Source organism: Adiantum capillus-veneris, chromosome 13 (genome assembly GCF_014529385.1).
Source record: "Adiantum capillus-veneris isolate H3 chromosome 13, ASM1452938v2, whole genome shotgun sequence".
NCBI classification, from domain to species: domain Eukaryota; kingdom Viridiplantae; phylum Streptophyta; class Polypodiopsida; order Polypodiales; family Pteridaceae; genus Adiantum; species Adiantum capillus-veneris.
In genome coordinates, this window is record NC_140943.1 from 110,944,142 (window position 1) to 110,969,821 (window position 25,680).

The 25,680-nt window shown below is 42.4% G+C and overlaps 1 protein-coding gene and 1 pseudogene across 1 annotated transcript; both read left to right on the forward strand.

Annotated features, from left to right (window-relative positions):
• Positions 1-2,556: 2,556 nt before the first annotated feature.
• On the forward strand, positions 2,557-4,201 carry LOC147444648 (uncharacterized; annotated as a pseudogene).
• Positions 4,202-5,212: 1,011 nt separating this feature from the next.
• LOC147444649 (uncharacterized) lies at positions 5,213-24,900 on the forward strand. The gene is made up of 2 exons (XM_086528130.1): positions 5,213-5,444; positions 24,185-24,900. Exons 1-2 carry the CDS (start codon positions 5,213-5,215, stop codon positions 24,898-24,900), a joined length of 948 nt encoding a protein of 315 aa, XP_086384256.1.
• The last annotated feature ends 780 nt before the right edge of the window (positions 24,901-25,680 follow it).

The following is a 25,680-nucleotide window of genomic DNA, read 5'->3' on the forward strand; positions in this document are numbered from 1 at the left end:
TAGTCAAAGAGTGTATAGCATAATGAATGGAAACGTACTAAGGAACCACTTCTTTTGATAACTAGATGTACCTTCAATGTGTCTTAGTTTGATTTTCAAACTTTGTGTCTTATCAGCTTGTACTCTGGCTACTCATCCAATTCTGACCCATCCAAAGCTTGTGTAAATCAACTCTTGACCTGCTCTAAATCAGCCCTTATCTATGACCAGATTGATGCATAATTTGATGTGTAACCTGATGAAAACCTTTCCCCAAATTCATCCGCGTTCTAGTGCACACAGGTGACCGATCGTTACAAGTAATCAACACAAGTTCGGTCTCTCGCCCTCCCATAAATATGATACCCCCCTCCCTTATTTTTCAAACTTGAGAGATAAATTATTGGGAGCCTGTCCATAATCTATACGCTTATGTAACTTGTAAAAAATCCCCCTCCCTTACACTTACGTGGTGCGGTAAGTTTTCCATGGTGAATCCCCTTCCCCCCCCCCCCCTTTTCCTGCGGAGATATGAGGGCCCAAATTCCTCATGCCCTAGCAATCAAACGCCCACCATTGATTCCTCCGGTGTGACCCATGTCACTTATACACGAGAAAGGGGGTTCACATCTTACAAGTCTTGTAGCTTGTAAGCCTAGGCTTATTATGTATACTAGTATTGTCGGCGGCCTTCGCCTCTCTCTCTCTCTCTCTCTAGTTTTTTCTCTCATGTTAAGCGTGCTAGGTGCAGAGCACATTGACCAGACTGAGGAGGCATCAACACGTGTCCGGGGAAGGGGGCCGGAATCCCTCCCCCTTTTATAGTAGTATAGATGCATCAATCCAAAAATCCTCCTTGTTTTATTAATAATATAGATATAGATACATCAATCTCCTCATGATATGATGAAATCAAAAGGATTGAGAAACAAGGACCTTCTACCATACCCAAGAAGCATAGCTGAGCTGGTAAGACCTTCGTGATGGAACCTCAAGTCTGAGGGTTGGAGGCTCACGGCTCCATTCTCTTGGGTGTCTCCTCCTCCCCCATCTGGAAAATTGTTCCCACTATTGGCCCCTCGAGGGCGTAATGCACAACATTGTCTAGTTGTATATACATCGATGTGTATAGAGTTCCTCCCTACCACCTTCCTTGCGCTCGATGGTAATAAAAAGGACCTTCTACTATGCACATTAGCCCTGATCAGACCCATTAAAGTTGCCAAGTTGGACTCCAAACTTTGAAAGTTGACCTCACAACCATCAAAATTATATATCTGTATATCTATATATGTGTGTACATCTATATGCTTTTTGCAAGGTATTTTATTGGTTTTTGGGTATATTGCCCGTTTTTTACGACTGAAAATGTGACCTCTCCTGCAAAAATCGCACTACATAACCGTGAAAAACATAAACTCTGCAAAATCTGATGGGCAAGGATGCTAGTCAAGATCAAATGTGAGCTACCCTACAAAAAATCACACTAAATAACTGCGAAAAACATAAACCCTGCGAAATGTGACAGTCAATATGGTCGTCAAAGATCAACCCTGCTTGATTCTATGTGCAACTCGAATAATTATTCGATAAACCTCCATAATAGCCACTCTGAAAAAGAAAAAAATTCACATTTGAGCAACAAATTTCCACATAACGGACCATATCCAAACCCCTGCAATGCCTGCATTTTGTTTGAGCATGTGCATACATCTTGTCACATATGATATGAGAGATCCCACCCACACATCCACATCACACATGCCAGTTTATAGTTTTAAATTTTGAATTTTGAAACAAAATGTTTTCAAGGAGACGGCCACTTTCCTCAGGACTAACTTACATGGGGTCTTAAGTGAAGGGCGAGCCGTGGGATCGAAGGCAGGGAAGCCGGGCGCGAAGGGAGAGGGGATCTCGACGCTCCACGTCAGCGTAAAAAAGTAAACAAGGACAAAATTTGAAAATGCGGACAAGCCTGCTGATGTGGCATGGCTGGTGGCGTGGCGGGGCTGAGCTGGACAAAAAAATTGGATTTGCGGTGGACGCGAGGCGTATTTTTTAAATTGCGGACACTAACGGAATGCTATGCGCGCTTGCTTCTGGTGCAGGGCCACCCTTGCTTGTTGCAGATCAGGCATCCTGTGCACTCCTGCTTCTGGTGCAGGACCACCCTCCTTGCTTGTTGTAGAATATGGGGCTGGATGCAAGCTGTGCCTGTCAAAGAGAGGGCTGTCCAGTAAGGCTGCGGATGCTCCTCAAAAATAGCCATTAAGTTTTAGGGCTTGGGAGGGGCACCATCTGGTGCTTGTTTAGGGTTTGAGAAAGAACATAAAAAACTGCCTTTGACAGGCTACACGCAACGGAGTCCGATGGGTATGTCAACTAGGTTCTATTTTGATCTTTTTCTCTACAAATGTCTCTCCCTTGTGTGTGCATTGCAATAAGCATCTAATGTCTCCACTATTTTGCATGTCTCTTTGTCTACCAAAGTCTCACTAATTTTTGCATGTTTAATATCAGCAAGTTGGGTTAGTTCGGTTGCCTGCAAGGGGTTGAAATCGTCAGGCTTGCATTGTTATGCTCCTGCGGGTGCATGAAGCCAACAATGCAGCCAATCTTTCATTTAAAGATTACCTTGGTTTTGCGACCACTACAGAGGGCAAATCAAGCGATGATGATCTCGATCAATATGGCTTTTTCGAACACCATTCTCTTTGGGATGAGATGGACGTTTGTATGGATTCATTGCCTGATGTTGAGGACCTGGGGGATTCCTTAGATGCATTTCAATACTTATCAAACACATTCTTCTCATTTGAGAAGATGTACTCCTTAATTGTGAATAATTTGGCTGTGACAGTCACAATGTCGCTCTCAATTCTAAAAGCACATGATGTGAGAGGGATGATGAATCTAAAGAGGTGGAATAGAATGAGAGATGATCTCTCCCTTTGCCCAATTGCCACCTCACAACAACTCTACTTGCAGCTGAAATCATCAGGCCTAAAAATCGCATACATGGAAGATTGGGCGCGCATTGTACATGCAACCCATTTTCCCTCAAGGCATGAAAAACACTTGGAGTGGTTGCCACTATTAGCGCAATCAAGACCGAATGGTGCATTGACATGAGAAAACATGGGATATCTCATGACTACATAAGAGATTCGGTAATTGCGTGTGGTTGTTTGTTGGAAGAGAAAGCTATTTCCCATGATGTCTCCTCTTGGCCTGCTTGTAGCTGGTCTACTACTACTTTGAGCACATCGATTGAGACAACACTATCCCAAGTGGAGCCACAATTGGCAAACATCATGATAAAGCATCATACAAGGCTTGTCTTGGTCAGATCAACAAAGAAGCATGGATTAAGCAAGTGGGTGCAAGAATACATGTGTCATCGATAGGGTAGCATTCAACGAAAAGGTGCACACAAGCGACGAGAGCGAAAATCCAAAAGGTGCGGATGTGGATTCAAGGTGGTGGTCCAACACTTTGAAGAATTTGATAAGGTGATTATTAAAGTCCAAGGTACTCATGAGGGACATGTACCTGGCTCTCGTGCAGACCTTTATCACCTGCCAATGCATCCATTTGTAATTACATGTTGCACAAAGGACATGTTTGATATAGGCACTTGCCGGCATGTTGCAAAAATATCAAAGTCAAAGGAACACCTTCACATGGATCATGCATCTACACTTGACCGTGTGATCTATCGGTTCTTCATGATACCAAAAGAAGGGCGAATGTTGCTACACCGGATGCGCACACAAGGTATTTCACTCTCTCCCAAAGCATCTCAAGGGTTGAATCGTATCGTTTTACAAGTAATTCTTTGCAGATCTATATTATGTTGTATCTCTTGGCCTTATTGTAGGAGAATATGCAGAGCATGATTGGACTGCAATGCTTACGGAAGCTCTACGCTTGCAAGATTTGAAGAAGGTACCATTGAGAGCTCAACTTTTGGTCACATTTTGCATGCTTTTTTGTTCATGGGCATGCGCTTGCTTGTAGGTTATATTTGTCCAACCATACAACCTGAGGGAAGATGATGAATGCAAGAGACCATTTATTCTTGTCATTCAAGATGAGGATATGCTTGAAATTGCTATTCGTTTCTCTCGTCATAACTCTTGGGCAGTGGATAGCACATTCAAAACAAATGTCTTTGGGTTACCGCTTTATGTTGCAGTCTTGCCCAACCAAATTGGTGTAGGGATGCCAATATGGCTGATGTTATGCACGAGCGATGTGGGCACTAATCACGAAAAGATGGCTTTGGAGTTGACCATCAAGCTGGTCTTTGCAAGGCTAGGCAAAATTCGTCCTACAGCTATTGTCATTGACAAGAATCAGCAAGAGCTGGAAGCAATTCTTAAGGTGGTCAATGTGGATCCTCATTGCTGGAGAGAAGATGAAGCCGACAACCCAAAACAAGTTGCATGCCATGTGTTACTATGCTGGTTCCATGTCAAGAAGGCATGGGTGGAGAACTTATTGCCGCATGTATGCAGTTGTTGAATAGCGTTCCGCTCCTTTGGTGTGTCAAGGGCTGTTATCAATATTAATAACCAACTTGTTGAAATCATTTCATAGGTCCCTAAGGACAAGCGAGCTGATGTCTATAATCACTTATCAAATCTAATGCAAGCACCAACTGAGGAGATTTTTAATCTGGGATATAGACAGTTGCTGGATACATATTCAATGCATGAAAATATCCGACGTTACCTGACAAACGGTTGGTGTGGCAACACATGCATGTGGCGAACAAGGTGGCCAAATTTTGGGCGTCTATTTGTACATGGGAATGTGGACACGACAAACCTGGTTGAACGATCATGGCAATATATCAAGTATACTTTACTTGATGCGAAGATAAATAGATCGGTACTTGTCCTTTTGCATGCACTTGTGGGTGATTCATTGCATGGAACCTACATGGGAGGAACCTTGCTTGAGTTCTTTAAGCAAAAGCAAGATATTGGTAAGAGTCAATTGGTTTTGGAGTTTGTAACTAGTATCGTATTCTATTGTATATGCCAACTCCTAACTTCTTGTGTTTAAACTTGTGGCAGCTGATTCCGGGCGTTTTAATTGAGTTGGGTCAAGCAAGCAGCACACATCCAGATTAGCAAGTGGTGAGGCGATTCTGAAAAGGTTTGAGGCTGATCCTACCACCCTTCAAGTGATAGAGGAAAGCACTTTGCTGTTCAAAATTCTTAGCATGTCATATCCTTCCCAATGGTATCATGTGAGCGTACAATCCAGCTATTGTGATTGTCCTGCCTGGGGTTCAGAATGCAAGCATCAATACGGAATCGGACTAATAGTTCAAAATCACTTTCCTCAACTTCTATGTATTTTTCCAGTTCTTGATAGCATACATGCCTTCAATCGTGTGGTTCGGGAGGCCAATGCTCAAGCAAGGGAGCAAGATGCAATGATGGGGGACCAAGATATGTTGTTAAGGCGGTTACGCCGCTAGCGGAAGCTAAATAGCGAGAACTCAACCAACAACAGAATTTGTCAGACGAGGACGGAGCTTGACCCGCAGGCGCATGGAAACAACTAGGTGGGTGTCAAATCACCTACTCGACCTTCTAATGACAATCACTACTAAGGAAATCAAATCTAAGTTCTAAAATACGCAAGTGACTGAAATCCGTACTACGAACGAATGCTATACGAAACAGGATCTAGAATCATTGAATCGATCTCAAACTCAAGGGAAAGTCTATTCACTAAGCAAGAACAACACCCTAAAGACTTGAACTGCAAAATCAACCTATAACCACTCCGTGCGGTAAACGCGTATGAAGACAGGCCGAAAAATACAGGTGATCGAAACTTGACCCCGATGGTACCAATGTGTAGCTCTACTCGTTGTGGTTCTATAGATGTGCTGCACGCTCAATTCCGACACACGAGTTGGAAGAAAACTCACACCAAAGCTCGTAGGAACTTACCACACATAGAAGCCGATAGCGCGCACTCTTGGTATCTGTGCGTAGCTCTCGCCGTTGCTAACACAATGGCGGTGTCGCTTCTCCAATGGCGGCTCCGTAGCTCGCGTAGCAAGTAGATAAGACTCTCTCTCTCTCACTCTCTTTCAGACACAGTCACGGCGCTCAAAAACTCACTTTGATTAATAATCTGAATCCCTTATGTTACAAAAACTTTGGCTTATATACCTCAGCCTTGGAGGTGAGAACATCTCTAACTAATTACATCAGCAAGTGAAATTACTTCGGAATTACAAGCTGGAAACTCAATTGAGTCCCGTTACTTAATGAATGGCTCAAATCAAAATTAATGTCGGAAAGACATTTATTACAATCAATGGTTACAAAATGATGAGTGTGAGCAAAAATGTGGGTGTGATCCTCTGCTGGCTCAACACTCCCCCCCTCCGCGTTCATGTCGTCCCTGACATGACTTTTATGCTTGGTCAATAAAGTCCTGTCGTCTTGAGCATCTGCAAATGTGATTCGTATCGTAGGTTGCCGATGGTCAAGGTTGGGCCGAATATTTTGCTTTCGTGGGTGAAAAAGCCGGTGTAGAAAGCTTCTTCGAATGTTTGCATGTGGAAGCTAGGCAAAAACATAATCCTTTGGTATAGGAGGTGTAACACTTTTGGAGAATGGTGCAATGAAAGATCGTACATCATATCAGTCACCGTGTCGGCCGTCGATAGTAGCCTCGAGGTCGTGGCTTTATCTGGCGCGAACACTTCAATACAAGCTAAGAGAGTCCTACAGATTTTCTTGAGCATCTGACATGAAAGGTCAGGAGAACCAGTAAAGAGCTTGATGGTGCCCGTTAGGGTTTTCACCATGTAGGCTTTACCTATTCTCTCTCCTGCCTTTGGTCCTGGCATCCTGGGATAATGAAGCCAATTTGGCTTCTTTTCTGCAATCTTGCCATGCTCTTTCCAGTTTCTGACTCTTGGCACCGGGCAGAAGGTTGCATTCTCCCGAATCTCCTTTGGTGCCTCCACCAAGTAGATGAGGTAGGCTGGGTATTTGTTCAGCCAACCTTTCCTCCATCTAGGTTGTGAATCTACTATCTTCTTTGACTGTTCCTCCTTTGTGATGTCGCCTTCGTAAAGAGAGACATACTGCTCCTCTTCTATTCTCTTTTTCGTCTTTAACACTTCAAATTTCATCAAAGGGAAAGGCAGGCTGGGTTGCATCCACTCTTCATGGAGCACTTTTGTGTCTAATCCGTGAAGTCTAATGGAGATGAGGAGTCTCCTCTCCCATTCCATTTGCGCCTTGGCACTCTCCTTTGCTGACTTTTCTATTTGGTCATGGAGCCTTTGTTCTTCCTCTTCAGAGATTCCTGATGTCGAGTCCACCTCGTGAGCTGGGGCTGGATCTTCAATTGTGGTTGCCTCTCCAGTTTTTGGTAGCTCTATGGCTGCTCCACCTGATTCTTCTTGTGGTGTCTCTCTTCTTTGTTGCTCTTGTAGATCTTGAGCTGTTTGCGGAGGGCCTCATTCTCTGTCCATAGTGTTTGATTTTCTAATGTGAGCCTCTCCTCTGCAGCCAATGATCCCTCTGCAATGTGCAACCTTTGCACTTGCTCTAATCTTAGCTCTCTTTGTAAGCTTCGGATCTGGTCTTCTAAAGCTGGTACGAGAGTTCCTTCTTGTTCGGTTCCTGCTCTGCTAGCTCTAGGGGTAGTCCTAAGTCTAGTGATTGTTCTTTCTTGGAGCTCGACTCTTTCCCTTAGCTCAATGAGCTCATCCTTGGCTGCCTCCAACTCATCTTCTATCCGCTCCTTTGCTTCCTGTGCTCTTGTTACCTCTCTTGAAGCCTCGGCTAGCTGGAGTATCAAGCCGTCTCTCTCGTTTTCCGCGTCATAGAGTGATGCTTTATGACTTTCAGATTCAGTCATAGCATTCTCTAATTTCCTCTGCAACTCTGCTTCCCTTTGTTTGGCTGTCTCAATTTCTACTTCCTTTGCCCTGGATCTTTCTTTGATCTTGCCTAGCAGTTCATGCACCATGTGCATGTCTTTTTCATCTTCATCTGTCAACTCTAAAGCTCTTTCTGCCACCACCTCCACTGGCTTCGGCTCTTCTAGTACGTTCTGTTCGTCCAGTTTCTCTTCACTTTCTTTTGTACTCTTTGTTTTTTCCTCCGTCCCTCTCCGATCATCTTGTTTTTGTAGGGTGATCCCATAAACTGCCTCAAGGGCCTCTGCTTCAGTGTATCCTATCGCTACCAGATCCTCATAATCATTTCTCTTTTGCTGAACTGGATCTATCTCCTTTTCTTTGGTCTCGGCCTTCGGCTTTTCCAAAACATCTGTGTCCACCTCTACTGTGGTCTCTTCCACAATTTTTTCAGTCTTCTTCGGGCTTGGTACATCAGTCATAGAGGGATATCTGTCCTCAGCTTCCTTGGCTTTCCCCTTGTCGGCTTGCCCGTCTTTCTCTTGAGATTTAGTAGACTCATCTACTTTCCCTTTCCCCTTGTCCTCCTTTTTCAGCTCAGCTTTTAAAAGCTGTACCTCCTCTTCAGTGTATGGCTCGACAGGTTGCTGCTCCAGTATAGCCTCTGACTCCTCATAAGCTTTAATATATTGATCGTATTGATCAACATGTGGCCTGGCTGAGCTAGTTCCGACTTTGGTGGGGTCTGGCACCCACTTTTCTTCAAAGTCACCCTTTAGAGCTCTTTCTGCTCTAAACTGCTCCACTAGTCTCTCCATTCTTGCCACTTTCTGACTTTTGGTTTGTTTGGGAGCAACCTTCTTCTTTACTTTCTTCATAAGCGGCTCGTCCACCTCCTCTTCAGGTTCTGAAACTATTTCTAGTTTCCGGCGTGCTCTTGTGGACGCCCTCTTGGATACTTCGGGCTGTTCTTCCTCCTCGTCGGCTTCTCTAAGCCACTCATTCTGGGAGGGAACCTTTGGCCACTGATCTCTAGCTCCAACAGCTTCATAAGCTATTCTTGTCAGAATTTCCGCTCCTCCTATGTACTTTGGCTTCTCGTTGTGCAGGGCAATTACTTGCTCGTGGATGTGTTGAGCGTAATTCACCTCTTTTGGCATATTGCTCTTTAATGCCCATGTGATGGTGGTCGCAATCGCATGGGGCGGTGTCGTATACTTTTGCGATCTTTTACTGCAAACATGGAGAAACTGGTTGTACAGTTGGCAAAGGGTTGCCGCTCTTTGGTCCGCCATATCTCCATAGGTTGCATTCTGTTTCTTGGATCCATAGACCTCTATGGCCTCCCTTCTTTCCCTGACAGAGCTCCCTTTGTTGTGCAGCTTCAATGCGTCTGCAATGAGCTGTGGAGTGATCTGTACTTCTACTTTCTCTCCATCCATGGCTGTCAATGTGGCTTTCCCATCCTTCTGAATGGATGTTTCCAACTCGTACACTCTTCTTGTATCCACACCTGATGGTCTCGAGGTGAAGAAACTGTGCAAGTCTGCCCTTTCCAGGTACCTGCTGATGTCTTCTGACCTGCTATAATCTACCAATTCTTGTGGGATCATCGGTACATCCACCGCTTGCCCTTGAGGATCTCTGAAAGTCCCCTGGTAGATCTTTATTTCCTCTTTCTCCAATACTGCTTCCTCCACCCAAGTTTTGGTTGGCTTGAGGGTTTCTGCTGGAATGTCAAAGGGTTCCGCTTCTGCAAGAGCATCTTTGATTGTCGGTCTTTTTCTCTTCGTTGCCGATAACTTGGCGGAATCCATGGATCCTGTAACTCCAATTTCAGAAGTTAGCGTCTTTTTAGTACCGAAAGCCGAAATGAAGCTTTTAACTATCCAAATGACTTGAAAATTGAAACATGAGCTATTCAGGGCCTAAGGATGCAAGGTAGGTGAAAAAATATGCAAAATGGGCTCAAAATCATGCTGGAGACATCATACGCGTATGATGTCTTTTAGTGTATTTTTGGACCAAATTTCTCTATAAGCTTGGATTATGCTTTAGATAGGCTTATTCAGTGGATTTATGAAGTTTGGATAGATTTTGGGCTAAAAATGGCTCTGGAGACATCATACGCGTATGATGTCTTTTTCATCAATTTTGCATGGGATTGGTTTTGTGGACTCCCCATGTACTAGTGAAGGACTATATCTACTCAAATCTTGGTTTGGACTTGAGTATGTTGGATTTGGGCCAAAAATAGGCTTTAGGTGAAGGATTTTCCCTCAATTGGGCTAATGGGGTGATCCTCTTGACCAAATGGTTCCAAATTTCATATGTAGCATGTATTAGATATATATAATGGATGTATGATGACAAATGAGCAGTTTTGGCTCTGTAAGTGCAAATAGACATCATACGCGTATGATGTCTTTTGTGTCAAAATGGTTCTTTTTGGTTCCAGATAGCTTGTAGATGTGTTAATCAACAATCCTACAAAGTTTCAATGAGTTTGGAGTTATTTTGACAAAATTAGGACCAAAAATCAATTTTATGGCCTACTTTGCGTCTTTTTGGTTTTCCTTGGGTTTTCTAACTCCAATTCTCATGATACTTGGTTCATAGGATGTGATTAACATGTGGAATGAAGCTATGCACTCAAATGTTGAAATGGATGTGAAATTCATGCTGTGAGACATCATACGCGTATGATGTCTTTTCTTGAAATGTTGGTCTTTTTGTGCAAAGAATGCTTTGTGCTAGTGCCCTAAGCCCTGCTAGCTAGTTTTCAACTTAAAAAGTCATTAGTTTAGCTAAAAATCCCCCTTATAGACATTTCAGTCTTCGAAGTCATCTTTTTGCCTTGGAGTTGAATTTCTTCAACTTTTCTTCTCGAGAGTTGCATTTCCAACTCATTGGATATGTTGTGAAGCCATCTATTTGGTTGAACTTGACTTTGGCTTCACGTTCTCCATCTTTCTCCTTTTGGTTGCCCGAAAGCGTCTTTTTCACCATCGGTAAGTGAATCAGCTTTCTTTTGGGTTTTGCTTGCAAACATAAGTCATCCATGTATATTTGAAGCTGCTTGTGAAGTTTCATTTCATTCGGTCGTCAATTTCAGCCGTTATGCCAAAATGACTCTTTGTGTGTCTGTCGTCGAATCGGTTGTTTTGACCCACTTTTGGTGGTCCAAACCTGGAGATACTCCATGGTTGCATTGCCCTCGATGTTGTTAAGCTTCCTGAGAAGTTTTGTGTCGTTTCGACAACTTTTTCCTATTTGCCTCTTGCAGGCTCTTTTGACCTAGGGTTTTTCCAGTCGTTCTTTCTCGAGCTTTGAGTGTTAGAAACCCATCTTCTATACTAGGGTAACCCACCTATAAGTTCTTGCAAGGTTTGATTAGGCGGTTGTGCCACTACCTAGCATTCTACCGCATTCCCCGTCTGCTCTTGTTTCTTGGTTTTGGTCAGTTTTCGCGACAAAAGTTAATGATAAGCATCAAAAGCTTATGGCAACGAGTCTACCTCTCATGTCTGGTGTCCTCTGAGCTCTCGTAGCAGTCGTAGAAGGCTTTAGAAGGTTGGATGCTCCTGTGTGCTCTTTGCTCCCTTCCAAGAAGGTAATAGTGGAAATGAGCTTGAAAGTGAAGTGAAAAATACTTAACTTCGGACTTCCCGGATCACTTGTTACCAAATTTGACATGTGCTCCTATCTCGTCGTGAAATGCACTTTAGGATTTGAAATTTCTCAATTTGGACTCCGTTTGACCTGTTTTTGAGAAATCTGTCCACTTTGCCAAAATTCTGTCATTTCGGGCTTTCCGCAACTTTTCCCGAATTGTACTCAATTTTTACCATGGGTTTCTCTTGTCATTAGGATCATCACCATCTATTCTTTTCTTTTTTCTGATCTCGTTTCACCTGCTTTTTTATTTTTCTTTTACTTTTATCAAGAAAATCATAAAAAATAAAGGAAAATAGAAAATTGAAGCCAAAAAATTCCAAACATACACGATAAATAGCTGGTAACCCTGTGTATATGAATATACACTTATTTGTGATTTCTGGACGTGCATTACCACTTTTTTCCACTTTTTAGCTCCAAAAACACTCTTATTTAGTGATATTTACACGTCTAGAGACCCAAATTCATCATTTGATCTCTTCTTGTTGCAAAACAAGGTATATAAGGGCATAAATATTATCAATATCCGCAATCAAACATAAAAATTGCAAAATCATGTAAGACACTGCCCTTGTAATATAATTTTTGTTTTTCTTTGTTTTTGGCGCTTGTGCTGCTTTGTAACTCCTGTATACCTGTATACCTCCCCCCCTCCTAGTCTGAGTCCTCCGGACGATTATGAAGTGTCTGTGGGCGAAGCATTGTAGTTGTTTTGGTCATAAGTTCCCAATGCAATTGTAGAGCGATGATACAACAGTCTTTCCAATAAAGCTGCTCTTTGTTTGATTGAAGGATTGGTGGTCGGGTTTTGGGTTGGTTTTGGCACTTCGGTAGTCGAATCAGTGGATGGATTCTTCTTTACTTTGTTGTTTTTTTTTACAATCCAAATCTGCTTCCGCTTCACTTGTGCTTGCCACAAACTCTTTGCGACCCAAACCTGCTTTGTTCTTTGTGTTGATTTCCTCGACTTGAAATACCTAGGAGTTTCCGTTGATTGTACTGAAGGGAGTTCCTGTTTACAAATCTTTGGGATCCAAATTTGCTTGCTATAGCTTTGTGCCGTCATGAACTTCTTTGGAATCCAGATCTGTTTCACTGTCCTTGATTGTCTGGAATCACTCTGTTGTCTGGTATTGAAGACTCTGTTTTCCACCTTTGTGTTCTCTGGCACAACCTTTTTTGGTCTCCATACCAACTTTGACTCCGTTTTTTCCCAAGGTTGAGCTGTTATATTATTGCTTGTCTTCCTTATCCACTGTTGAGAATTCCTCGTCGAAGAGTAATCCGGTTGTATAGAAACTTTTGGTTGCCATTGCTTCTTCTTTTTCTCTGGTTGTTGTTTACCTTTGTCTTTGGATTCGTCCTTTGGAGTTGGCTCTTCTCCTTTGGTGAACTTAACTGATTGACTTTCACCTTCGTATTTGATAAGCACTGATTTAGAACTCCAGTCAATCATTGCATTGTATTGCTTCTGCCATGGTTGTCCTAGCAATAATGGATGTTGTGTAGCTTGGTCTTCAACCACGTAAAACATATGAGGATACACATACTGGTTAATCTGTATATGTAAAACTGTGCATCCGACAGTTTTGATTGAATTCTCAGAGTAACTCTTTAACTCTTGCTTGGCAGTTTGTAGTTTAGTGTCATTTGTCAATTGTCTATACAAACTGAGTGAAAGTAGGTTAGTTTGAGCTCCTGAATCCAATAGTGCTCTGGCTTTGATTTGGTTGGTTCCTACTTTGCATTCAATGATGGGTTCTTCTTTGTCATTATCCATTTCTGTTATACTGACTGCGTTTATTCGTATTGCTCCTTCATTGCGCTGTTTCTGACGTAGTAGTCTTCTTTTCTCCATTCTTTCCTTCGCCTCGGCTTGCGCTTCCTCCACAATCTTTTTCTTTTTCTGGACACGCAGCTTTTCTTGATGTATTTTGAGAAGCATGTCTTGTGTTAGCGGCAAAAGATACTTTTTCACTCTGCATCCACTAATCCAATTGGGCATTTCTTCTCCGTCTAATGTAGCAAGCTTGACGGCTCCACTTGGTGATAGATCTTTAATCACCAGAGGTCCCATCCCTCGCTTTTTAAGCTTCTTAGCATGCTGTTTCAGAGTGTAAACTAGGACATAGTCCCCAACCTTAAACTCTTTAGTCCGCACATGCTTATCAAAAAATTCTTTTTGTCGCCTTTTTTGAGCGTAGATAGAAGCTACTGCTTTTAGGCGAAGCTCGTCTAGCTTTTCCAGGTCATCTATTCTATCAGAAAGCTCGTGCCCTGTCCACTCTAGATCCTTAGCCACCCTTAAGGTTGAAATCAAGAATTCTATTGGTAAGATAGCATTTAGCCCAAAAACCATGTTATATGGGGTCGTTCCTATTGATGTTTTATATGCTACCCTATATGCCCATAATGTTGAATGCAACTTCTGGTCCCAGTCAGTTCTCGACTCAGATACAATCTTCGTGAGGACCGTGCATATGGTTTTGTTTGTTGCTTCAGCTTGTCCGTTTGCTTGTGGATGATACGGGGCTGATTTCCTATGGATTACCATGAATTCATCTAGAAGGATCTCTATCACTTCATTTATAAAATGTGTGCCTCGATCACTCACAATTTCTATTGGCAATCCATATCGTACAAAGACGTATTCATATAGAAATTGTGCCGTGGTCCTGGCATCTGCTTTTTGAGTTGCCTTTGCTTCGACCCACTTTGTTAGATAGTCTGTAGCCACAACGATGTATTGTGCATGAGTCTTATATGCAGGAGGTGAAATGGGTCCGACATAATCAATCCCCCATTTTGCAAAAGCTCTTGCCCCCATCATTGGTCTAAGCGGCATATCATCTCTTTTAAGTGGTACTTTGGTCCGCTGACAGTCATCACACCGTTTAACGTATTCCTCAGCGTCCATATGTAATGTTGGCCACCATATTCCTGCGGCTAAGACAAGTTTTGCTGTCTTATCACCTGAGAAATGGCCTCCACCTACTCCTCCATGAGCTTGCTCTAGGATTATCACATACTCAGACTCTGATGCGCAAATCCTAAGCTGGTTGTCTTTACCTCTCTTATAGAGTTGATCTCCTATTAAAGCGTAATCTCTAGCTTCTGTCTCTACAGATTTCTGACGAGCTTTTGACGTTCCTTCTGGGAAAGTTCTATTTGTGAGATATTCAACAATATACTGACTCCATTCCGGAGCGATCATTATCTGATATAATGTCGAATACTCTGCTGGCGGTTTTGATGAACATACAATACATACAGTGACATATTCATGTACGCTTTCTTTCATTCCTGGCCAATAGACTCCCAATTGTAACAAATTCCTATATGTGTTCCTTCTTGAACAATGAAATGCACATTCCTGAACATGTGCTTCGCGCAGATATATATTATATTCCTCAGGATTGATGCATAGTCGTAAAACATGATCATTTCCCAATTGATACAACCTTCCTGCAACCAATTGAAGATTCTTGGATTGCTGAATAGCAATATGTTTCTGGTTGTATTCTCTTCTATCGAACTCTCCTCCATAGGTTAATAGGTTAACGACATTTTGAGACCACTTCGGTATCATTTCTATGTTGAACAAGTACGCGTCTGGCATGTCGTCATCTACTCCTATAGGGTCTTCTCCATTCGTCAATCGCGAAAGATGATCAGCTCTAAGATGTGTTTTTCCTTTCTTTACTACTACCGTGAAGTCGAATTCCAGTAAGATAATGAACCATCTCACTATTCTCCCGGTATTGCATGGTTTATTCACTAGGTAGAGCAAGGCTTGGTGATCCGTAAAAAACACAAACTTGTTGGCTAGAAGATAATGCCGAAATTTCTTCACAGCATATATCATTCCTAATCCTTCTCGCTCTGTTGTGGTGTAATTCTTCTCTGCATTGTTGAGCTGTCGACTGGCGTAACAGATAGGAAAATCCATGTTTCCTTCTTCTGGCTGAGCCAGAATGCATCCTATTGCATATGCCGAAGCATCTATATGCACATGGAATATCTTCTCCCAATCTGGTGATTTCAAGACTGGAGCAGTAATGAGTGCCTCTTTCAATTTCTTGAATGATTCCTCACACTCCTCTGTCCATTCAAAGTTCACTATTAGCCTGTAAAGTGGTTGGCCTATTATAGCGTACATGTAAATGAATCGTCTATAATATCCGCAATGTCCCATAAAGCTCTGTACTTGTTTCGCATTGGTTGGTCTAGGCATATCCACTATAACTTTTATCTTCTCTAAATCCGTGGATATTCCGTTTTGTGAGACAATATGTCCCAGAATTCTGCCCTGTCGGACCATAAACACACATTTCTCAGGATTGAGACAAATGCGATATGTCCTACATTTCTCAAATACTTTTCTTAGGTGTTCTAGATGCTCATCTCTCAGAAGAGAATGTACACATAAGTCATCCATGTATATTTCTAGAAACAACCTTAAGTATTCTTTGAAAGCATGCGTCATCAGCCTCTGGAAGGTTGCGGGAGCATTGGTTAGACCAAAAGGCATAACCCGATAAGCATAAATTCCCCACTCCGTTGCAAAAGCTGTTTTATGTTGATCTTCCAGTGCTATGGCTAGCTGGTTATATCCTGAAAAACCATCAAGAAAAGAGTATGCTGTTTTCCCTGATACACGCTCTAGAACATGATCAGTTATCGGCAGGGGATAATTGTCCCTGATTGTTGCAGCATTCACTTTCTTTAAGTTGACACACACTCGGAGTTTTCCGTTCTTCTTGGGTACTACCACAATCGGAGATACCCAATCGGTGTGTTCAATCTCGTATATGAATTCAGCTTCCATTAGCTTATCTATCTCTTCTTTGATTCGCTTAGCAAATATCATTATATGTGTATGGTCTCTGTCTGCTAGGCTTTGCGTCTTGTTTTAGTGGGATTGTGTGTTGGCATATCGATGGGTCAACTCCCTTTAAGTCCTTATAAGACCATGCAAACACATCCCTGTACTCTCTGAGAAGACTCAAAAGTCTCTCTTCCTCGCCTGGAGACAAATCTGTGGCTATGTACACCGGTCTAGGTGTCTCACCTGGAGCTGCTAAATCAACTTTTTTTGCATCCTCCGGTCCGTCATAAGATTCGTTCTCCCTTCTCTCTCGAATAGGTTGGGTTAATACCACCTTCCTATCCTCTATTGTGAATTTCCTATAGTGAGAGGGAACATCCATGTTTTCCTTGATTTTGGCGTTTTCGTCCTCTCCACTCTCAATTTCTGTCGTCCAAACTTCTTTCAGAGTTTTCTTGAGCTCTCTGTACTTGTTTCTACGTTCTAACTTGGACTCCGTGTGTTCTCTGTTGCGCTTGTTCTTTTCTGATTTTTCTGTTTCAGTTTTCGTTCCATTCCTTTGAACTTGATTTCTTGAGCCTCTTTTGTCTTTTCGTAAGCTCTTTTGATCATTGCCTCTCATTCTTCCAGAAATCTTGTCCTTAACACAATCTTCCGCCTTTACTAGCATTAGGAATTGATTTTTTCCTCTTATTCTAGGCATCGGATTGGTTCTAACCCCCTTTGTTTTTCTCTTTGCTCTATAGCGTTTCTGGCGTTGTTTAGTTTGGTTCGGAAAATCATAAAATCGGACATCCGTTATAGTTTCTTCGTTTCCGCTTGAATTGTCCGTTGACTCGTTGTCTGCTTCATTTCCCCACTCTGGATGATCGGGAATGTCGTGAAACACCTCTTCTTCATCTTCCTTTTCCAGTGTATCGTTCTTTTCAGTTTCGAGTACAGTTCTCAACATGAAGTACGGAACCACGTCGTACCCGTCCTTGTCGCAAAATTTTGTTGTGGGACCATCCGGAATTGCACAAACATCTAGGGTTGCTAGAATGTGTGTCCATTCTAATGGTTCAAGCGTGTCCTCTGGAAAGGGTTCTCCTATATAAGTTTCGTCTTCGATAGCCCTTTCTAAAACACATTCTTCTCGCCTCAGACTTCCACATTTCGAGGCTCCACACATCCATAACTCCTTGGGCTTACCTAACCAAGCTGGAAATTCGGATCCCGCCAAAGTAGCTGAATCAAACTCCTCTACCGGTGTTCGGTTCACATCTTTGTAGCTATGGTCTTTCAGGTTCACACGTGTAGTGGTTTCCATATTTCTCAGGTATATGTGATCGTAGCCCCAATCCTGGACCATTTTCAACTGTCTCATGAATGGTCTTCCCAGTATGATATCATAGTTATTCTCCTTGCCAAAATCGACAATAGCAAAAGTATGTTCGTATTCAATGCCGCAAGAAGTCACTACGAATTTCTCTAATAACCCCATAGGTTTCTCCATGTGTCCATCTGCTAATTGGAGTTTCAACCTAGTCTTCCTTATTGCTGGTTTCCCCCATTTTTTCCAGATTTCTTTTGTAGCAATGGCTACCCCAGCTCCGCTGTCTAGTATTGCCATCGTGTTCACTCCTTGGAATTCAACTGGTAAGGTTGTATTCCCCTCTTCACCTTCGCAATACTCTCCGACCTTGTTTAAGGGTACAGACTTAGCGTTCTTTTGTGGTTTACTCAGCTCTTGTATACCCTCTTGCAGTCTCGATGTTGGGTCTTTTATCCCAAATTTCTCCAAGCATTTTCCTACAGTGGTCCACATATGTGGTCTTAGCCTCAAAAGCTCAGCTAGAGTGATAGTGCATGTCACTGGTGTTGACAAGATCTCTATCAATCCTTGCGAGTCCATGACTTTTTCTGATGAGATTCTTCGTGAGGGAAGTGCTCTAATCTCGGATTTTGCTTCATACTCTCCTAAGTATGAAGGTAAGGTATTCAGTGAGTGAGGTTTGCTCTCCATTGTTCTAACAGAGCCCCCATCTCCCCAGTAAGATTGCAGATCCAAGTCCACTTGAGATCCTGCCTCAAATTCCACTATGGGAGGATTCCTGATGTCCTTTTCCCAATTTGTCTGATTAGCTTGGCAACTTAGCTCGTTTGCAAAGTTTGCCTCTCTCACTTGTTTCCAAAATTCATTGTAATCCTCATCTCTTCCGTAAGACCTCTGTATGACTGGATGAAAACTCTCTATCTCCTGATCGGTTGTGTTCAATACTATGCGGTCATCCTTGTGTGTATTTTCAGGCTTTTGTGCACTGGGAGTCTTTTCAGCTACCCGTGAAACGATAGTCTCTTGCTGAATTGGGTTTTCCGTTCCACAATTCATTGTTTCTTTTGGTGGTTCTAATAAGGCTTGTGCAGTCTCGATCATTCTCTGGCACATTTCAAGTCTCTGCTTTTCCAATTCCGCGTTTGGGTATGTCATCCACCTCTGTTCTTGTGTTTGGTTGTTCTTTAACCTAGCTTCGTAAGCTCTCATCAGTGCGTCCAATGGTTCGTGTACTTTGTCGACTAGCACTGATCCCCCTGAGCTTAAGCTCGTTGTTTCTTTGATACTCTTTTGTTTCGTTCTTTCCGGCTCATCTCTCGTTTCCCGTTTTGACTCTCAAGTTTTTCTAATCTATCTTTAGTTTGCTTTAGTTCCTCAGCTAGAATAGCGTCTTCACGTTCTTTTCTCAACTTCATGCGTGCTTTTCTAGCTTTCCATGTGTTTCTCTGACTCCGCGGTCCTTGACTAACCACTTCAGTCGCTAACTTTCCATTCTCAGGTTCTCTAGTGGTTTTCTTAGCTTGAGCTCTAGTAACAACTTGCGTTGGTATCAGAGTTTCATTTTCAGACCCACTGCTGGTAGGAATAGTTTCTAGCATATTCAATGTCGTCTTTTGCACTTTGTTTGGATTCTTTGAACAATCCTCAATGAAGTGAGTAACCCCACACTCAGTGCAATAAGCGTTAATTCTAATGATTTCCGTATGTGGAAAACATTCATCAGATGGTCACCTCCACACTTGTAACAGGGTCCTAGTGCTGGTCTTGGTCCCATTTGATTCGTCCTTTGTGGATAGGATGGTCTTTGTCCTGTTAACCCTCCATGAGCTATGAACATCAATGTTCTTGCGTCCAAATTGTATCTCTCTTCATCAGAAGCACTTGTAACTGTTGGTATTCCAACATTCCCAATCATGCCCCATGGTTCTGGTTGTTTGGGTTCTTCTGGTGGGTAATACACAGTTGGAGACATGTGTGCACCAGATTCTTCATAATAGGCTTGAACAGGCACTAAGGCTTGTTCTTCCTGATTCTCTAAGGTTGGTGCATATCTAATGCCCACTGGTCTTGCTCCTGGTAAAGGTGGTTGTTGTCCCAATACCGGTTGCGGTCTTTCTATCCCCATAGGTCCTGGTACATTTCCCGTTGGGTATCGAGGTACTGGATGTACTTGAGGTGGTGCTAATTGAGCAGGAGGTGCATACTGACGCTCCCTTACATACCCTTTGTTGTAATAGCACTCCTCTGTTGGATGGTTTGTCCATTTTTGTTCAATAGCACACCATTTCAGTGTTTTGGCAATGGTTTTTGGTATGGTGCCATCCTTTTTAGAGCATCTTCTATCATTTGCTCTACATTTGGCATGGTTGTTGTTTGAACATTCTTTTTAGTGGTAGTCTCGCTCGCTACGGAGGAAGAGCTACTGGATGCAAAATCTGTATCCGCTGACACCTCTCCATAAACCGTACAGTTATCCACTAAGTACAATGCTTCTCTCGTTACTTGCTCGAAACTTGTACAAGCTTTCAAGTGCAAGTCCTTCTTGAGAGTGTCGTTTCTCAATCCCTCAATAAAGAGAACAGATAGTCTGTCATCTTGTGGTCGTTCACGTACTGGACATCTCTCAATGTATTGTTTGAAGCGAAGTGAAGCTTCCTTCACTTTTTCGTGTTCTCTCTGTTTAAAAGCATATATTTGTGAGACCGTATTGTGCTTAATCCCTCGTTTTGAGAATTCCTCAGCAAACTCTCTTAGCAAATGGTCAATGTCATGGAATCCCCCTATGTTCAGTGGTTGAAACCATGTCAATGCGTACCTTCTAGAGTAAGACCAAATCCCTCGTATTGTGTATGGAAATCTGTTATCTGCTCAGCTCTTAAGACTTGCTTAAAGAGTGACACATGTGCATACGGATCTCCTGAACCACCATACTTCTTTGGCATACACTTCGCTACTTGAGATGGTCTCATACGTCTATGGTCTGCTACCAATCTCATTGCTCCTGTGTCCCGGCTAAAGCTTTCTCTAGCATCATGGACTTCATGGGTTACCCTTGTCGGTTCCCCTGCCCTGAATCTACTACTAGGAGGTAAATGTGATGGTTCCGCTTCGAACCTTGGACCTGGAGTGGTATATGTGGGGATTGGAACTGCACTACCTCGATTCGTATCCATTGACTCTCTGGAATGTAATGATCCCATTGGTCCGGGCTTCGAGTACTGAGGTTGACTGAAAGAGTCAGCAGCCTGAGTTCTTTGTCCTCCTGTCGTCATTGGGTTTTGCACTCCATTTGTTGGTGCTGGTCTTTGTGAGCTAGAAGTAACATAATACTGATGTAGTGGTCCCCCAAAGTATGTATATCCTTCTAATTCTTTCTTGCCCATTGTTGAGTATTGCCTCCCATACTTGTCGTAAGCGGCAATTTTCACTTCCGATCCCTCTGTGTAGGTAAAGACATAAAGTCTTTTTTGGTCTGTCAACTCTCCGGTGTAGGGTTCTTCACATCTATAATAGAGATCTTGCTCCCCATTATTATATTTGTATAGCCCCACATAGATGTTATCAGTGTTGATCCTTGTAGTTTCATTCTCTCTTCTTAACCTCGCATCAGGGAAGTTCATTATTGGTGCTTTCTCCTCGAGTTCTTCATCTACTTTGGCTTTGGTGCCCATCAATCCCCACTTGTCCACAATGTTAGGGTTTAGGACTACCAAGTACATGGTGCCCTCGTCATCTAGATATCTATCTCCGCTATAGCTCACAGGCACTAAGTCCTTGAACTCACTAGGTCTCTCTTCTATCTTTACACAATAGCGGTCCATTCCATCTTTGTAGATCTTGGCACCTTGCTCATTGTCGTACTGGTATTTTATGAGCAATAGCTTCATTGTGGCGGAAGGGTTTGATGATCCTGCTGCCATATTTTCTCTATTGTTCAGGTTCAAGTGTTCCAAGTGTTCGGTGAAAATCTCGTAAGATCTCTCCGAAGAAGTATCAGAAACACTTCCTTCAAAGATCGGCTCTAATGGTTGCACCCAACTTTGGTTTACACTTCCCTCGATTGATATGACGCTTGCTTGTTCCCCTTGTTTTGGTTGGTTATTCTGGAGATTCCTACCCGATCTCAAATTCATCAATTCCCCTAAAGGACTTTAACTTTTCCGTCTCGGCAATTTTGTTTTCAGTTGGACAATTGATTGATACTTGGTCAATTGTTTAATCTTGTCAGTTGGACAACTTCTGTTTCATCAAGTGAGAATTTTGTTGCAGTTATGCTGAAAAAGACATTATACGCGTATGATGTCTTTTTTTCACATATTTAGACTATTTTGGTTATGCTCACTCTCAGTAGCCCCCTTATGCTCTGTCCACTCACAAAATTCTGTTTGAACTTTGTTTGAGCAAGTTATGGCTAATTTAGGCTTTTCTTGGCAATTTTTCGCTTTTGACTTGTTTTGGGTCAATTGTGATCCAAGTGGGATGAAACTTGAAATATAACCACTAGACAGCTATTACAATGGATATGTGTTGGCGAAGTATCAAAATATGTCCAAAATTAGGTCAAAGACATCATACGCGTATGATGTCTTTTTCATCAATTTGGGTCAAGACTTGATATTTAGGCTTTCTACAGTCTTTCTAACAATCTTGTCAGGTCAGATATAAAAAATAAGCAGTGGATGTGCTAAAAGACATTATACGCGTATGATGTCTTTTGTCCCAGATTTTGACTATTCTTGGTTTTAAGCCTTCTCCAATGTTTACAATTGAGTTTCAAGTGTTTTTGTCAGGTTTGAATGTAAAAACAAGATCTGAATCCAAAATTTCCTATTCTTTGCGTTTCTTGGACTCCGACTTGTCTTTTTGGGTTTCTTTGAGTGTTAATGCTCTTGTTTTAAGTTGAAATTAGGGTATAACCACCCTTTTGAACACTCTGGTAAAGTCAAAATTTTTCTTTTGGTCTCTGTTTGGTCATTTAGACATCATACGCGTATGATGTCTAAAGTTGCAGATTTCCAGTTTTTTGGCACAGAATCCTTCCTAAAGCTTTCTCTAGTGCTCAGCAACTCCCAGATACACAGAAAATTTATCTGACTTTTGTTTATTGCAAGTTTCACTACTAACTCGACGGTTTAGTGATCTAACATGCAATCAACCATATCAAGCAAATACTCCAATGATTGCTAGCTCTAGATCAGGATCAAATGAAGTCCTACCTAAGCTATTCCTAATCATAAAATGGGTTTGGTAGTTGTGATTTTAAAGAGATCCACTGCCACTCACGGACTAGCAAATTCTTCTTCTATCAACAACTACTCAACACCAACAAAACAACAAACAAATCTAAGCTAAACTAAAAATACTGTCAACACGGAAGACCCAGGAATACCCCACTTCCTAGTATCTCTCGAGATCTTCGGAGTCCACCACTCCTAGATCTTTTCTAACTAAAGTATACAAAGTAGTTTATACGACTCACCTCGTAGGATTAGTCTAAGGTCACCTACTTAGGGCTCTCGTCCCCGGCAGCGGCGCCAAATGTTAAGGTGGTTACGCCGCTAGCGGAAGCTAAATAGCGAGAACTCAACCAACAACAAAATTTGTCAGACGAGGATGGAGCTTGACCCGCAGGCGCATGGAAACAACTAGGTGGGTGTCAAATCACCTACTCGACCTTCTAATGACAATCACTACTAAGGAAATCAAATCTAAGTTCTAAAATACGCAAGTGACTGAAATCTGTACTACGAACGAATGCTATCCGAAACAGGATCTAGAATCATTGAATCGATCTCAAACTCAAGAGGAAGTCTATTCACTAAGCAAGAACAACACCCTAAAGACTTGAACTGCAAAATCAACCTATAACCACTCCGTGCGGTAAACGCGTATGAAGACAGGCCGAAAAATACAGGTGATCGAAACTTGACCCCGATGGTACCAATGTGTAGCTCTACTCGTTGTGGTTCTATAGATGTGCTGCACGCTCAATTCCGACACACGAGTTGGAAGAAAACTCACACCGAATCTCGTAGGAACTTACCACACATAGAAGCCGATAGCGCGCACTCTTGGTATCTGTGCGTAGCTCTCGCCGTTGCTAACACAATGGCGGTGTCGCTTCTCCAATGGCGGCTCCGTAGCTCGCGTAGCAAGTAGATAAGACTCTCTCTCTCTCACTCTCTTTCAGACACAGTCACGGCGCTCAAAAACTCACTTTGATTAATAATCTGAATCCCTTAGGTTACAAAAACTTTGGCTTATATACCTCAACCTTGGAGGTGAGAACATCTCTAACTAATTACATCAGCAAGTGAAATTACTTCGGAATTACAAGCTGGAAAATCAATTGAGTCCCGTTACTTAATGAATGGCTCAAATCAAAATTAATGTCGGAAAGACATTTATTACAATCAATGGTTACAAAATGATGAGTGTGAGCAAAAATGTGGGTGTGATCCTCTGCCGGCTCAACATATGTCAAGCCAGGTACCCACCATGGTCGAGGAAAGTGTATCCATTATTAATAACCAGATTCTTGGATGCATCTCAGACTTGAAAGGACTTTTACAAAGCTTTGAAGAACAGTTGGGACAGTGTGATAGTGACCTAAAACTGATCCTCTTTAATCAGTTGTGCAACTCAAGGGATTGCCTCTCCACTCTGATTGTCCCAAAGCGGATCAACTTTCCAACAACAGGCTCAATTAGACAGATCCAAGCACATGTAACACAAACTCGGCTTGATCATGGTGTGGCACGAGAAGTCGATGGATGTGGAGCTGAAGCTGGGCTGGTCTCAGTTGTCCCTCCAAAGGCCAGGACTACTGGCGTTTTAAGACACAAACATCAGCGAGGGAGGAGCCGAGTACGCTTCGAAAAGAGACGTAAAGTGTTCTGCTTCCACTGTTGTAGCAAAAGTCTTTTGCTTGATCCAAGAGAAAGACACTCATGCCATACATGCCATGCTCTCTTACCCTTGACACTTGAGCAAGCCCCAGCTGGTTCAGAGTCTTCTCTTCTAAACCGACATGTTACTCTCTTCAATGATTTCATTCAGAGGGGGCAAGTGGTTAGATGTGTACATGGAGATCTTTGTACAGAGGAGAGGAGGTTTATGATTCGATGTGGGGACGGATCAATACTTGATGGGGTCCTTGCATCCCAACAACGAATGGTTCTCATAACATGATAAACGAGGCTGCTACCGCTCTTTGCCCTTTGAAAATATTGCTATTGGATAACAAAGCAGTACATGCGGTGGTTTACGCTACCGAGCCAAGATTGTAAGTGGCTCTTCATAATGCGTGTTTGTATTAATACTACTTTGACTGGGAGTTTTAGTGATGTAGTGCTGTCTTAAATAATCATTGCTAGGCAGTCTTGCTGGATGTTGACAGTTTTTGTCTTCCCTTTTCTTCGGACATGCAAGGATTGCTTACATACCAAATTGGTGGACAACTAACAATGCAGTAATTTTTGGATCAATATTTGGAGCTTTTAATGCCTGGTCGTTTATGGCATTGATGTTTGCATCGATATCTATAACTTTGGAGGCATTCTTACATACCAAACTTTTGGGCAAATGAGCAGTGTTGGGTCTAAGGTTGAAGTAGTGGCGGGTTGATATTTGTAGCTTTCAATGCCCGGTCACTTATTGCATCGATTTTTGGATTGATATCTATAGCTTTTAAGGCCCGCTTACATACTAAACTTTTGGGAAAATAAATAGTATTGTGTCTAAGGCTGAAGTAGTGGAGATGGGTTTGGAGGTTGATGGCAAATTGCAATTATTGCATATTTTTCTGGGTTGATATTTGTAGCTTTCAATGCATGCTTATGTACCAAGCTTTTGGGGAAATGAATAGTGTTGTGTCTAAGGCTGAACTTTTGGGGAAATGAATGTAGAGTTGTTTCCAAGGCTGAAGAAGTGGGGATGGTTTTGGAGGTTGAACATTAATTTTTGCATCGA

Bases quoted from the DNA above. Each gene is read 5' to 3' on its own strand.
- LOC147444649 (XM_086528130.1), top strand. From the start codon at position 5,213: ATGTCATATCCTTCCCAATGGTATCATGTGAGCGTACAATCCAGCTAT. The intron at 5,445-24,184 runs ATATGTTGTTAA...TGCCGGCTCAAC, and splicing joins TGCAATGATGGGGGACCAAG to ATATGTCAAGCCAGGTACCC.